This window comes from Callithrix jacchus, chromosome 6, assembly GCF_049354715.1.
Source record: "Callithrix jacchus isolate 240 chromosome 6, calJac240_pri, whole genome shotgun sequence".
In the NCBI taxonomy this organism is placed as follows: Eukaryota; Metazoa; Chordata; class Mammalia; order Primates; family Cebidae; genus Callithrix; species Callithrix jacchus.
In genome coordinates, this window is record NC_133507.1 from 3,284,063 (window position 1) to 3,297,344 (window position 13,282).

The 13,282-nt window shown below is 50.9% G+C and overlaps 1 protein-coding gene across 9 annotated transcripts in view; it reads right to left on the reverse strand.

Annotated features, from left to right (window-relative positions):
• The window catches only part of GABRA5 (gamma-aminobutyric acid type A receptor subunit alpha5), a 79,786-nt gene that overhangs the window by 6,384 nt on the left and 60,120 nt on the right, over positions 1-13,282 (reverse strand). For all 9 annotated transcript variants that reach the window (XM_035303545.3, XM_008998268.5, XM_078375681.1 and 6 more), the window contains 3 exons: positions 6,876-7,019; positions 3,977-4,129; positions 43-254 (listed from right to left, as the gene is read on the reverse strand). In XM_035303545.3, coding sequence (XP_035159436.1) covers positions 43-254; positions 3,977-4,129; positions 6,876-7,019 — 509 coding nt within the window. The remainder of the gene's footprint in view (positions 1-42; positions 255-3,976; positions 4,130-6,875; positions 7,020-13,282) is intronic.

A 13,282-nucleotide genomic window follows, 5' to 3' on the forward strand; every position in this document is an offset into this window, starting at 1 on the left:
TGTCAAGGGGACCTGGAAGAAGGGAGGAGAAACATGCAGTACCTTGATCTTGGCTGCTTCCAAGGCCTTTTTGCCATCCCAGGCCCAGCCTCTCTTGGTAAAGTAATTGACCGTGGCAAACTCTATCAGTGCGGAGAAGACGAAGGCGTAGCACACGGCTATGAACCAGTCCATGGCGGTGGCGTAGGCCACTTTGGGCAGAGAGTTCCGGGCGCTGATGCTGAGGGTCGTCATGGTCAGCACCGTGGTGACCCCTGTGGGGGTCGGATGGGGCAGAGTGAAAAAGGAAACAGAGGTCAGTGCCGGCCCCTGGGACCTCAGTACAACATGCCCCAAGTGACAGACACAAAGGGGACTAGTGATTTTTATTTTTATGTTTTTGAGACAGACTCTTGCTCTGTCACCGTGGCTGGAGTGCCGTGGAGCACTCTTGGCTCACTGCAAGCTCGGGCTTCCAGGCTCAAGCAATTCTTGTGCCTCCACTGCCTGAGTAGCTGGGATTACAGGCAGGCGTCAGCACACCGGGCTAATTTTTGTATTTTTAGTAGAGATGGGGTTTCGCCATGTTGACCAGGCTGGTCTTGAACTCCTGGCCTCTTTCGATCTGCCCGCCTAGGTCTCCCAAGGGAGGTGATTTTAATCTAGCCTGTGCCTTCCTCTAGTGTTTTGCTGACATCTAGCAAATTCACAGCACTTCGATGAGTGGTGACGTTCTGTGTCCTAACTGTCCCTTTGCTCTAGAATGTGAACTGAGGAAGCAGGGGTTCAGGTCTGATTTTGGCTCCCACGGCCATGAGCAAAGCCAGCCGGAAGCCAGTGCTCCACAAAGATATGTGAGCCAGTGACGCGTTTCTGCAGCACTAGGGCAAGATGGACGGCAGAATGACACTCACATCCACACGGCAGCCAGCAGGTGCCTCCCAGTGATTTACTATGCATCTGGAAGTAGTGGGCTCCCTGCAAATGTGAGACAGGCTTTCACAGGGATTAACCTGACATGCAGACTTGTAAGAGCCAGAGGGCAACAGAAGCACCATATCTGAGTCTGGGTCTGGGCATGTCACTCCCTCAAAGAGGGAAGAGTGTCCCCTGGAGTCTGCTGTACAAGGTGCTTGTGGCCACTAGGGAAACTCTGCAGTGATCACACCGTAAGGCTGGATCCCTGGAAGGGGATGTTCCTTAGGACTGGAACTAGACTATGTGCCAGCTATTGGGTCCACTGACTGTCAGACTCTGGTCTAAGCTGCATTCTGGATGGGTGTCGGGATCCCTGATTGACAGGTGGGAAGCCTGAAGATTTAAAAGTATTTAGCAAGGTGCTCAAGTTCACCAGCAGGTAGATGAGACTGCCCGCAGTGGGAGCCAGGACTGCTGGTCTCTTGCAGTTCACATAGGTTCCACCTTCTGACCCTGCCGTCTGCATAAGCGTGCACCTGTGTGGGGGATGGGGGTGTAACACACCTGCTACCGTGTGCCCGTGAAATTCCTAGGGTTAAGTCCTAACCTCCAGTACTGCAGATTATAACCTTATTTGAAAATGCAGTGTTTAAAGAAGTAATTGAGTTAAAATGAGGTCACTGGGGTGGACCCTCACCTGCTATGACTGGTGCCCTTATAAAACAGGGAACTTTGGAGACAGGCGTGCACACAGGGAGCGTGCCGTGTGAGGCTGGAGGGATGCTGCCACAAGCTGAACAGCTACCAGAGGCCAGAAGGGAGGCCAGGAACAGACCCTTCCCTTGTAGGCCTCAGGAGTAGGCAGCCCTGTCCACACCCTGATCCCAGCCTTCCAGCCTCCAGAACTGTGAGACGATTCATTTCTGCTGCCTGAGCCCTTGGTGTGTGGACTTGGTTACGGCAGCCCCAGGAAACCAGCGCAGCACCAAGGTCGCATCGTACGGCTGGGGTCATGGCCACCATGAATTTCATTCAATGCCATCCTTCAAAGCTCTACATGTACTCACTGAATGTCATTCCGTGCATGAAATCAACACTTCCAAAGGAATCAATAGAGAACTTTGATTTTTTTTTTTTTTGAGACGGAGTTTCACTCTTGTTACCCAAGCTGGAGTGCAATGGAGCGATCTCGGCTCACCGCAACCTCCGCCTCCTGGGTTCAAGCAATTCTCCTGCCTCAGCCTCCCGAGTACCTGGGACTACAGGCACGTGCCACCATGCCCAGCTAATTTTTGTATTTTTAGTAGAGACGGGGTTTCACCTTGTTGACCAGGATGGTCTCGATCTCTTGACCTCGTGATCCACCCGCCTCGGCCTCCCAAAGTGCTGGGATTACAGGGGTGAGCCACCTGCACCCGGCTGATTGTTTTTTAGAAATCCAGGTAATCACTGTGTTGAGGGGGAGTCTTCTATGCATGATCAGAAACAAGCCTCTTCTATGCATGATCATGAGCCTTTAACATCTTAATATGCACTGGGAATATCCCCTGTCCTCCTCCAAAAAAAAATACCGACTAGAACAAGCAATACCCTCCCCATTTTTTTCTGCCTACCAACTAAATTTCCACTAAAGATTTTCATCAGGAACATTAACTTGGGGAGCACTGCCAAGTCACCAGCCAACTTCCACACCCTCCTGAAACAATCCTGAAGCTCGTTTAGGCTTGGCAAGTGAAGCTGGACTTGTGGCTGGAGACAGGGATGATCAGGTGGGAGCACCCCGTGCCATCCACTCCTGAACTCCCTGAGCCTTTGGGCATCCTACGCTCTGGGGAGCATTCAGATAAAACACATGCTAAGATTTTTCCTGCTTTGGAAAGGTAAGTGCAATAGCAAATGCTGGTGGTGATCATGCGTTACAGTTTACAAAGACGTGAGCATCCAGGATGACCCGAGTGGCAAAACCGCCTTCAGTATCTTCCTTCTGAGGACGCTGAGCTTTGATGTAATTAAGACAGACTCTCGAGCCGGGCGCGGTGGCTCAAGCCTATAATCCCAGCACTTTGGGAGGCCGAGGTGGGTGGATCACAAGGTCAAGAGATCTAGACCATCCTGGTCACCATGGTGAAACCCTGTCTCTACTAAAAATACAAAACCTAGCTGGGCACGGTGGTGCATGCCTGTAATCCCAGCTACTCAGGAGGCCGAGGCAGGAGAATTGCCTGAACCCAGGAGGCGGAGGTTGCGGTGAGCCGAGATCGCGCCATTGCACTCCAGCCTGGGTAACAAGAGCGAAACTCCGTCTCAAAAAAAAAAAAAAAAGACTCAGACTCTCAACTGCGTCAGCTGTGCCGAGGTAACTCCTGAGTTAGAGCTCTCCCAACGCAGTTTGTGTGTTAGGGCTGTAAAATAACGCTGCTCTAGAGTTTCATCAGGTATACAGATTTAGTTCGTTACTATTGTATCTCATCAATTGTTATTTTGTGGTTAATTTTAAAGCAGTATATTTCAAAGAAAACTGCCTGGTAACTTACAAAGTCATCCTTTATGAGAACTAACATTCTACAGACTGAGTATCCCTATTTAAAAATCTGAAACCTGAAATGCTACAAAATCCAAAACTCTTTGGATACTGACACAGGGCTCAGAGAAAATGCTCCGTGGAGCTCATTTCAGATTTTCAGATTAGAGATGCTCAAATGGTATCATGTGATTCTTCCAAAATGTTAAATAAATCTGATACCTGAAACACTTCTGGTCCCAAGCATTTGGGATAAGGAATGCTCAGCGTGCAGAGCAGAATCTCACATAAAACAGATACACGCTGACAGTGTCAAACCACACAAGGCTTTTCAACAAGGAAATAACCATCCAATAGACCACGTGATATTCCTTAAACCCTTCTTTAAAGAGAAATCCTAAACCCTAATCCTTGACACTCAATTCTTAACTAATCGGTCAATTTGTTTTCCAGGTCACACCATGAAGAGGGGGCACCAGAAGTTTCGTGCTGCTGCTGCGTGGTGGTCAGGGTCAGTGGTAAGACACCTGTGGCCAGGCCTGGCTTGGGGACACTCACCAAAAACTGTCCTGGCTGGGACCGACTCCCGGTTCAGCCAAAAGGACACCTGGGATAAGATCACGGTCATGATGCAGGGAAGGTAGGTCTGGATGACGAAGTAGCCAATCTTCCTTTTCAGGTGGAAGTGAGCTGTCATGACTGTGTATTCGCCTGCAAACCAGCAAATGACCGCACATCAGGCCCCCAGAGTCTCCGCCTGCTGCATCCCGGGAGTTCACCCGGAGCCTCCCTTCCACTCCCGTGGGGCTGGACAAGCGTTCATTTGTGTGATCTGGGTTGAGGAGAGGACACAGGAGGATGCATGGATTCCTTAACAGTCATTTTATAAGTAAGTCTTATGACCCCTGGTCTCTGAAGAGCCTCTGCTGATGGATGCTCTTCTGGGGGAAAATCAGATTTGCGTGTTTTACTAATCTCCAGTCACAATCTGTGCCTCTCCCCTCCCACCCCCTTGCCTGCTTCTGCAATTAGGATTTCAGGATTTAGCCTCCCAGGATTTCACAGAGCCCTGCAGAGAGTGGACAGAGTCCTTGTTTCCAGCCCAGAGGCTCCAGGGAGGTGAGACGACCACTCCCACCAGCAGTAGGCTCTGTGCTGGCTGCATCTCAGGTGCAGGGTGAGATGCAGCAGCTCAGGAGGCCCTGGACCCTGGCAGCCCATCCTTTCTACCACCTAGCAGAAAGGTGTTGCCTATTCTCTGAAATCAGGGGCATTCCCTTGGCGATGCCCCAATGCCTCCTCTGGATTTGCCTGGCTGTGTGGGAGGCACGAGGGGACCTCCCGTTCATTGCTGAGAATGATGCGGTCCTCATGGTGAACTGGTAAGGAGCTGAGGTGGGCGGCTGTGGTCAGGGAGTGGGAGGCCTGCTGGGCCAGCCTTCTTGCTACCTGCATTTGCCTCTCCCTGCGTGAGAGGGGAGACGGGGACTGTTCTTTGAGGGGTGGAGGCAGAGCAATTCAAAGAACTGTGGCTGAACTGCAAGGAGTGGATGGTGTGGCCGGAGAGCGGGATGCACCGTGAACGCAGGGAGAACAGGCATGGGGGCTCCACCAGCGCAGGCCTAGTCTGTCCGTCGGAGCAGGGGTCTGCTGGTGCAGGGACTGAGTGCTGGGACATCGAGTCTGACAGCACAGCTGCAGTGCTGACTGTTGGGATGGAAGCCCACTGTGGATGCTTCACTGAGCACAGGCTCAAAACATGTTGTTTCTCGGACACAAAGGAACCAGAGCAATCACATGTGGCAACATCTGCCCTCTGCCACCACAGGAGCCAACACTCTCAGCAGAGCCTGGACAGGCCAGCTGTGCCAAGGTGCACTTTTCCCACAGTCCACGGCAGGTGAGAGCAGGTGAGGGAGCAGAGCCGCCCCCGCCACAGGAAGGAATGGGCGATGGGGAGACGGGTGTGTTGGCAGTGGGGACTGGGCCTCTACTGATGATCCAAGTCTGTGTCTCCTTGGCACTTGCAGAAGTGAAACGGCATTCGTTTTCCAGCAGGGCTTGAAATTACTCTCCTGCTTCTCATTCTTTTGGCAGTAGTCTTTTTATTTTGTTTCATTTTTGAGTTGAGGGTAGGAAAATTTGGCAGTGATTTTTAAGACTGTAAAATGCAAACAGGACTAGCAATCCCAGTTATTAGTATTTAAAGAACTACGTGAAACGGCTCCAAACTGAAGCGTCCTCCCACAGCGTCACGGTTGCTTACCCCAAACTCTGCCGCACCAACTTCCACTGGTTTGCATAGAACCGGCCCGTTCCCTCTGCCTTTCCCTTTAGCTTGGTAACCAAACGATGAAGCCGTCCTCCCAGACTCTCACAGCCCCCAAGGATGCACGGCTTGCTCGTGAATCCACAGAGCGCTGACCCCATGCGTATGCACTCAGGACGGGCTGTGCACTGAACGGCCTGTGTGCTCTGCCAGCTGCAAGGGTAGGGTGCTGACAATCAGCCATGCCGACAGTGGGCTTGCCTGAGGGTATTCTCTGGGGCTTAGAGCTCATTCTGCCCTCAGAGCTCCCTCCCTCCCTTTAGGCTTTTCTCCAAGGCTGCCGAGGCTCTTCGGAGCTCAAAACCCCCTCCCTTGCTCATGGCACTGCCTGGTGACCTTGACCTCTATGGCTGGGCCTGCCTACTCTGGAGACATCTGGCCACATAACTTGCAGGCTCTGGAGACTTGGTGCATCCTGTTCCTTTGGTCTCCCCACCACCTCTGTGTCAGGAGAAGCAAGGCTGGGATGGGGCTGCACTGGCCCTACAGGGCTCATGCCAGCCCAGGGCACGTGGCATTGAGAGCGTCTGCTTCCTTCTTGTACCTTTCAGCTCTTTGTAGGCTGCCTGGTTGTGCTTTCCCAACCGCAACTCCAGGGAAATCTCTGCACTGTGTAAAGCAGGAGGTGGGGAGCAGGTGACTGGAGGTATCTGCAGGAAGCTGTCTAACTTTCCTGCTTAGGGGGCTGTTATATAAGCAGGTCCGCTGCAACCGCCGGCCACAGCTGGTGCCGCTGTGTGCAGCAGCAAGGAGGGGCAGGCTGGGAGGACTCCCTGCCCAGCTCTCACGCAGCTGTGGCCCGGGAGAGCAGCTGGCCAGGACAGGGTGTGCTTGGCTGCTGTGCTGCTTCCCATGTAGCCCCTGCAGAGGGGTGCCCAGAGCGGCAAGCTCTCCGAGGGTGCGGTGTCCTGCGTGCGCCTGGGAGCACAGCGCGTGCTGAGCCCTCATCTGTCCTGTGTGCACCTGGGAGCACAGTGCGTGCCGAGCCCTCATCTGTCCTGTGTGCGCCTGGGAGCACAGCGCGTGCTGAGCCCTCATCTGTCCTGTGTGCTCCTGGGAGCACAGTGCATGCCGAGCCCTCATCTGTCCTGCGTGCGCCTGGGAGCACAGTGCGTGCCGAGCCCTCACCTGTGCTGGTGCTGATGTTCTCGGTGCCCACCGTCTGCCCCATCAGGTGGTACTGGTTCAGTCTGGAGCCGTCTTCTGCCACCACCACAGACTTGGTGGAGCCGTTGGTCCAGACATAGACGACTTCAGAATTAGGGTAGGCATCTGCACGAGGAGGAGGCAGAAAGTGACACAAACATGAAATCACGCCACACTTGGAAAACGTAGAAGCTTTTACTAAGTAGCAAGAGAGGATGGGAGGTTTGAAAAGTCAAGATCATGTGACCTAAAGAGTGCGCAGGTTAACTGGACCAGAGCAGACGCCACTGCAGTTCAGCTTCTTCTCACGGGGGAAGGCCTGGGTGCCAGGCTGCTGCCTGGCACTTCCTGGTATGTGTGTGTTTCTCTGCAGAGCACACGATGGTGCAGCAGGCGAGAACACGGGATCTGAGACCCGAGTGCCTGGGTCCCTCCAGCTCTGACTTTGTAGGTGACTTATTCTCTGCGCCTCAGTCCCTGCAACTGTAGAACGGGGTAAAAACAGCACCCACATCTGAGGGCTCTGGCTATGTCTGCATGGCCTACACCAAGACTTAGTGCACGAAGCACCCAAAGCAGCACCCGAACGCATTCCCTACTCCAAGTCTTCCACTCTGCAAGAGGCACCTGCTGTGCATGCCATCCTGAGTGTGGAGGTGCTGTGGCAGGCAGGACCTGCACCCCCGGTGTCACCCCTGTGAATATGGTACCTTACTTGGCAAGAGATACTGTGCACATGGAATTCGGGTTCTGGACCTTGATGTCAGAAGATTTATGGGATTATCCCGGGAGGCCCAATCTAATCACTTGCCCCCTTAAAAACACGGAACTTCCTCCAATCAGAGAGATAGAAGCATGAAAAAAGGGCTCCACTTACCACTGCTGGCTTGAGGATAGGGAAAAGGGGGCCAAAAGCCGAAGAGAGTGGGTAGCCTTTAGAAGGTGTGACTAGGCTGGGACATATGAATCTGGAGGCTGGCAGAGGTGTTCAAAGCTTAGGGCAGGAGGTTGCGCTGACTGATCAGTTCTGGGAGTCGGGGACTGTATTGGTCTGTTCTCACAATGCTATGAAGAAATACCCAAGACTGGGTGATTTACAAAGAAAAGAGGTTTACTGACACACAGTTTCACGTGGCTGGGGAGGCCTCAGGAAACTTCAATCATGTTGGAAGGCACTTCTTCACAGGGGTGCAGGAGAGAGAACGAGTGCTAGCAAGGGAAATGCCAGACACTTATAAAACCATCAGCTGTCACTATCATGAGAACAGCACGGGGAAACTGCCCCCACGGTCCAGTCGCCTCTGTCTTGTCCCTCCCTTGATATGGGGTGATTATAACAATCCAAGGTGGGATCTGAGTGGGGACACAGAGCCAAGCCATATCAGGGACCACCTGAGAACACAAACATTCCTCTAAACAGCGTGTAGAGTCACAGCTTCCCTCACGAGCTGATGAGGAGCTGACAACTCAGTGCCAAATCTGCTCAAGGACGAAAGGGAGCAGGGAGGGGAAGAGAGGGAGAGATGCAGGGAGGAGGACATAGGGGTCCTCTGGGAGTGGGAGAGGCCTGAGGCTGAAGGTGCCTCCTTCAAAGGCCTGGACGGAGGCAGACTGCAGACATGAGACACAGATGGGATTCGTGGAGGGTGGAGGCTGCTGCCTGCTCATCCCTTTCCTCAGCGGGACTGGGACGGCACACAGTCACTGACGGCTCCTCCTGGGCTGGAGGCCGAGTGGCACACTAACGCAGGACCAGGGGCATGTGCCTGAGCACTGCCATCAGGGAGGGCTGTGGGGGGACTGGCTGAGGCCGAGGCTAGCCTGACTGGAGGTCTCACTGGGCGCAAGTACCGTGAGTCCCTTTCTCCCTGGTTGGTGGGTAGGGGTTGGACGATAACCCTTACCTTACAGTCAGAATCCAATAAAACAATCATTGTAAGTAGACAAAAAAAATGCCTAGAATCACTGAGTGGCACCCAGTGCATCGTCATCATTCACGTGATCTTGTTTCTCAAACTACCAGTGAATATTAAATGACTTACTGATATTGACGACATTAATAGCATTAACAACAACAGCAGCAAGAGACAATGTGGTCGCCACATGTCCAGCGGACATCACCAAAATCTCCTCTCCTCACCACATTAAGGGTGGGAAGAAATGACACCCGCCCCCCCCCACCCCGTCCATTTCAGCCCCACTGTTTAGCAAGCAACACTAAATTCCTCCTCTGTGTCAGCAGTGTGGTATTCAATCTTTTTGCCGGGACAAGAGTAAATGAGGCAATCAGGGTTGCAGTGCCAGCATCTGTCATGATTTAGAGCTCTGGAAAACATAAAGCTCACCCTCCCCGACCACACATCAGCAGAGCCAGGCAAGAAGGTCTGAAACGTTTTCACTCGCATTGGGCTTGCAAATTCATCACAGTTTTCCAGGAGGCTCCTTCCCCTCGGTTGACCCTGTTTGTCCTCTCCTAGCCTTGCGAATCCTGAGTGGGAAGCGGCAGTGGCACAAATTCGTGAGGTCTTACGGAAACCACGGGCCTTCTGACTAACTACAAAGGAAGGAAGGCAGCACACGCCTGGCACTTGCTAGCCAGTGGCCCTCAGCAACTTCTTTGAGCCCTCAGCCTCGATTTCCCCATCTGTAGATTGGAGAAAATACCCCCATCTCCTAGGTCACTGATGACAAAGTGGATATGTGAATGTTGAGTGTTTAGCACACACCTGACCCACAACAGGTGCTTCATAAACAGCAGGTATAATGGGCATAACCATGTGGGGAATGATTTCTGCTTGGTGTCAAATCTAGTCGTATGAAAAGGTCTTTCTACTTTAATTCACTTTCTTATTCTTGATGCAAAGCAAACTCAGTTTGTGAGTCCTTGATCAGCTCAGGTGACTGTATGACTCTGTGTGTTCACAACTATGAAAATGCAGATTAGGGCCGGGCACGATGGCTCAAGCCTGTAATCCCAGCACTTTGGGAGGCTGAGGCGGGTGGATCACGAGGTCAAGAGATCGAGACCATCCTGGTCAACATGGTGAAACCCCGTCTCTACTAAAAATACAAAAAATTAGCTGGGCATGGTGGTGCACGCCTGTAATCCCAGCTACTCGGGAGGCTGAGGCAGGAGAATTGCCTGAACCCAGGAGGCGGAGGTTGCGGTGAGCTGAGATCGCGCCATTGCACTCTAGCCTGGGTAACAAGAGCGAAACTCTGTCTCAAAAAAAGAAAAAAAAGAAAATGCAGATTAGAATGGAAGAGGTGCTTAGAATTTCTGTGATTTGAAAATGTACAGGGTTAGGGTTATCTAAACCTGTATCTCTCACTTTCTCATTCTTTCTTTTTCTTTTCTTTTTTTTTGAGACAGAGTCTCTCTCTGTTGCCCCAGGCTGGAGTACAGTGGAGAGATCTTGGCTCACTGCCTCACTGCAACCTCCATCTCCTGGGTTCAAGCAATTCTCCCACCTCATCCTCCAGAGTAACTGGGATTGCAGGCACATGCCACCATGCCCGGATAATTTTGTATTTTTTATAGAGACAGGGTTTTGCCACGTTGGCCAAGCTAGTCTTGAACTCCTGGCTTCAAGTGATCCACCCACCTTGGCCTCCCCTCTCTTTGAAAGCCTGGGTGGGAATGAGCGAAGTAACAGCAGCACAATACCTTGTCACAGCACTCCGATGAGACCATCTGCAGCCTCCTCAGCTGAACCCCAGGTCAGCACCTAACACTTCAATTATACAACTTTGAAAAACACTCAAGATAAAGGCGTTATCTCTGATGGCCTCCTGGACACCCAATATCTCTGCTTTAAATCTGACAGTAAAAATGACATCAGTGGAAATTGGCCACACCCTTTTCCTTGCCCAAAGTCAAACAGGAGGCAAGAGGAATAAGCCAATGGGGACGAACAGATAACACACCTGCCCAGATACCAATGAAACTCCACTCCCATCACTGCGCCTCAGTAAGACCTCCCAAAATCACAAAGGGTTATGGCTGTGACTAGTCTGACATGCAGAGAGTCAGACCATGCTGTTAGTGCTTACGAAATTAAGGCCAAGATGAGGAAAGAAGGAGAAGGACTGTCACTCTCCCAGCAGAAAAGATCCTCTGCTTTGCAGGCAGCAGGAGAAGTGGGGCAGGAGGCCAGGGGTGTGTAGGGCAAGTCCCTCAGGGAACAATCGCTCACCCCTCGTAAACCGACCGGCGTTTTTACCTTCTGTCCACCAGCTCCGTACAATTATTTCAACTTCCTCACGGGAAACGGTGTTTCCCAAGTCACCTGATCTTAAAGCTGGTTGGCTGTCTGAGTCGCGTCCCTCCTCTGGCCTCTACATCCAGTTTTATTTTTGAGATAGAGTCTCACTCTGTCACCAGGCGCCAGGCTGGAGTGCAGTGGCACAGTTTCAGCTCATTGCAACCTCTGCCTCCTGGATTCAGGCAATTCTCCTGCCTCAGCCTCCTGAGTAGCTAGGACTACAGGTGCGTGCCACCAGGCCCAGCTAATTTTTTGTATTTTTAGTAGAGACTAAAATACAACATAGGGTTTCACCATGTTGGCCAGGATGGTCTCCATCTCTTAACCTCGTGATCCGCCCGCCTCGGCCTCCCAAAGTGCTGGGATTACAGGCTTGAGCCACCGCGCACGGCTACATCCACTTTACACATCTGGCCCCCACCCTGCTCTCTGCTCCCTCACTTCTAACGGCGTCACGGGAATCCCCAGCTTTTGGTTTCAGCTCCATGAATAGTGATTTGTGCACGTTTTTCCTCTGCTCAATAAACACCACTCACCCTGTCTGCCTTTTTTTTTTTTTTAAAGTTCCGGGATACATGTGCTGGATGTGCATGTCTGTTGCATAGGTAAACGTGTGCCACAATGGTTTTCTCATGTATCAACCCAACACCTGGGTATTAAGCTCAGCATTCATTAACTATTTTTCCTGATGCTCTCCCTCCCCTCACTACCCTGCCACAGGCCCCAGTATGTGTTATTTCCCACCCTGCCCAGCTCACACTTATAAGTGAGAACATGTGTATTCGGTTTTCCGTTCCTGTGTTAGTTTGCTGAGGATGCTGGCTTCAGAAAAGGATATGATCTTACTCCTTTTCATGACTGCGTAGTATTCCATGTGTATATGTGCCAGGTTTTCTTTATCCAGTCTATCATAAATGGACATCCTATGTCTTTGTTATTGTGAATAGTGCTGCAGTGAACATATGAGTGCATGTATCTTGATAATATATTGATTTATATTCCTCTGTATATACCCAGTTCATGGGATCGCTGGGTCAAATGGTGTTTCTGATTTTATGTCTCTGAGGAATTATCATGCTGCCTTCCACAATGGTTGACCTAATGTACATGCTGATGGTGTAAAAGTGTTCCTACCTCTCCACAGTCTCACCAGCATCTGCTGTTTCTTGACTTCAATAATTGCCAGTCTCACATGTGAGACTGTATCTTGCGGTTTGGATTTGCATTTCTCTAATGAACAGTGATGTTGAGCTTCTTTTCATGTTCTTGCTGCATACATGTCTTCTTTTGAGCATTGCCTGTTCATGTCCTCTGGCTGCTTTTTACTGGGGTTGTTTTCTCCTTGTAAATTCGTTTAAGTTCCTTGTAGATTCTGGATCTTAGACATTTGTCAGATGGATACTTTGTGAATATCTTCTCTAATTCTGTAGGTTGTCTGTTCAAACCCATGATAGCTTCTTCTGCTGTGCAGAAGCTCTTTAGTTTAATTAGATCCCATTGGTCAATTTTTGCTTTTTTCGAAACTGCTTTTGACGTTTTTATCATAGAATCTTTGCCCATGCCTATGTCCTGAATAGTACTGCCGAGATTTTCTTCTAGGGCTTTTATAGCATTGGGTTTTACATTTCAGTCTTTACTCCATCTTGATTTGATTTTTGTATAAGGCATAAGGGAGGGGCCCAGTCTCAATTTTCTGGGTATCCTGCCTGCTACTTTGACTCTTTCATACTTGAGACCTTTCCTATTTGAGTGGTAATGGCATCCTGTCATTCCCCGAGATGAGGCTCCTCTTTTGGCTCAATACCTTGACAAGTGATTGGTGGTCATCTGTATTTTGTACTGGGTTCCATCATACACCTCCTTCTATTCAAATCCTACCATGTTCAGCTCAAAGCATTATCCTCATAATAAATATTCCCATCTACGAATTTCAAATGGTTTCAACTGCATAAAGGCATTTAACCTAATTTTCCAAAGGTGCCCATAAGGAACTCCTTGGAAACATACCAGAGTTCATACTTCTGAGCTCCTCACTGACCTCGCCGAGTGCTGAATGGGCTCCTCACTGACCTCGCCGAGTGCTGAATGGGCTCCTCACTGACCTCGCCGAGTGCTGAATGGGCT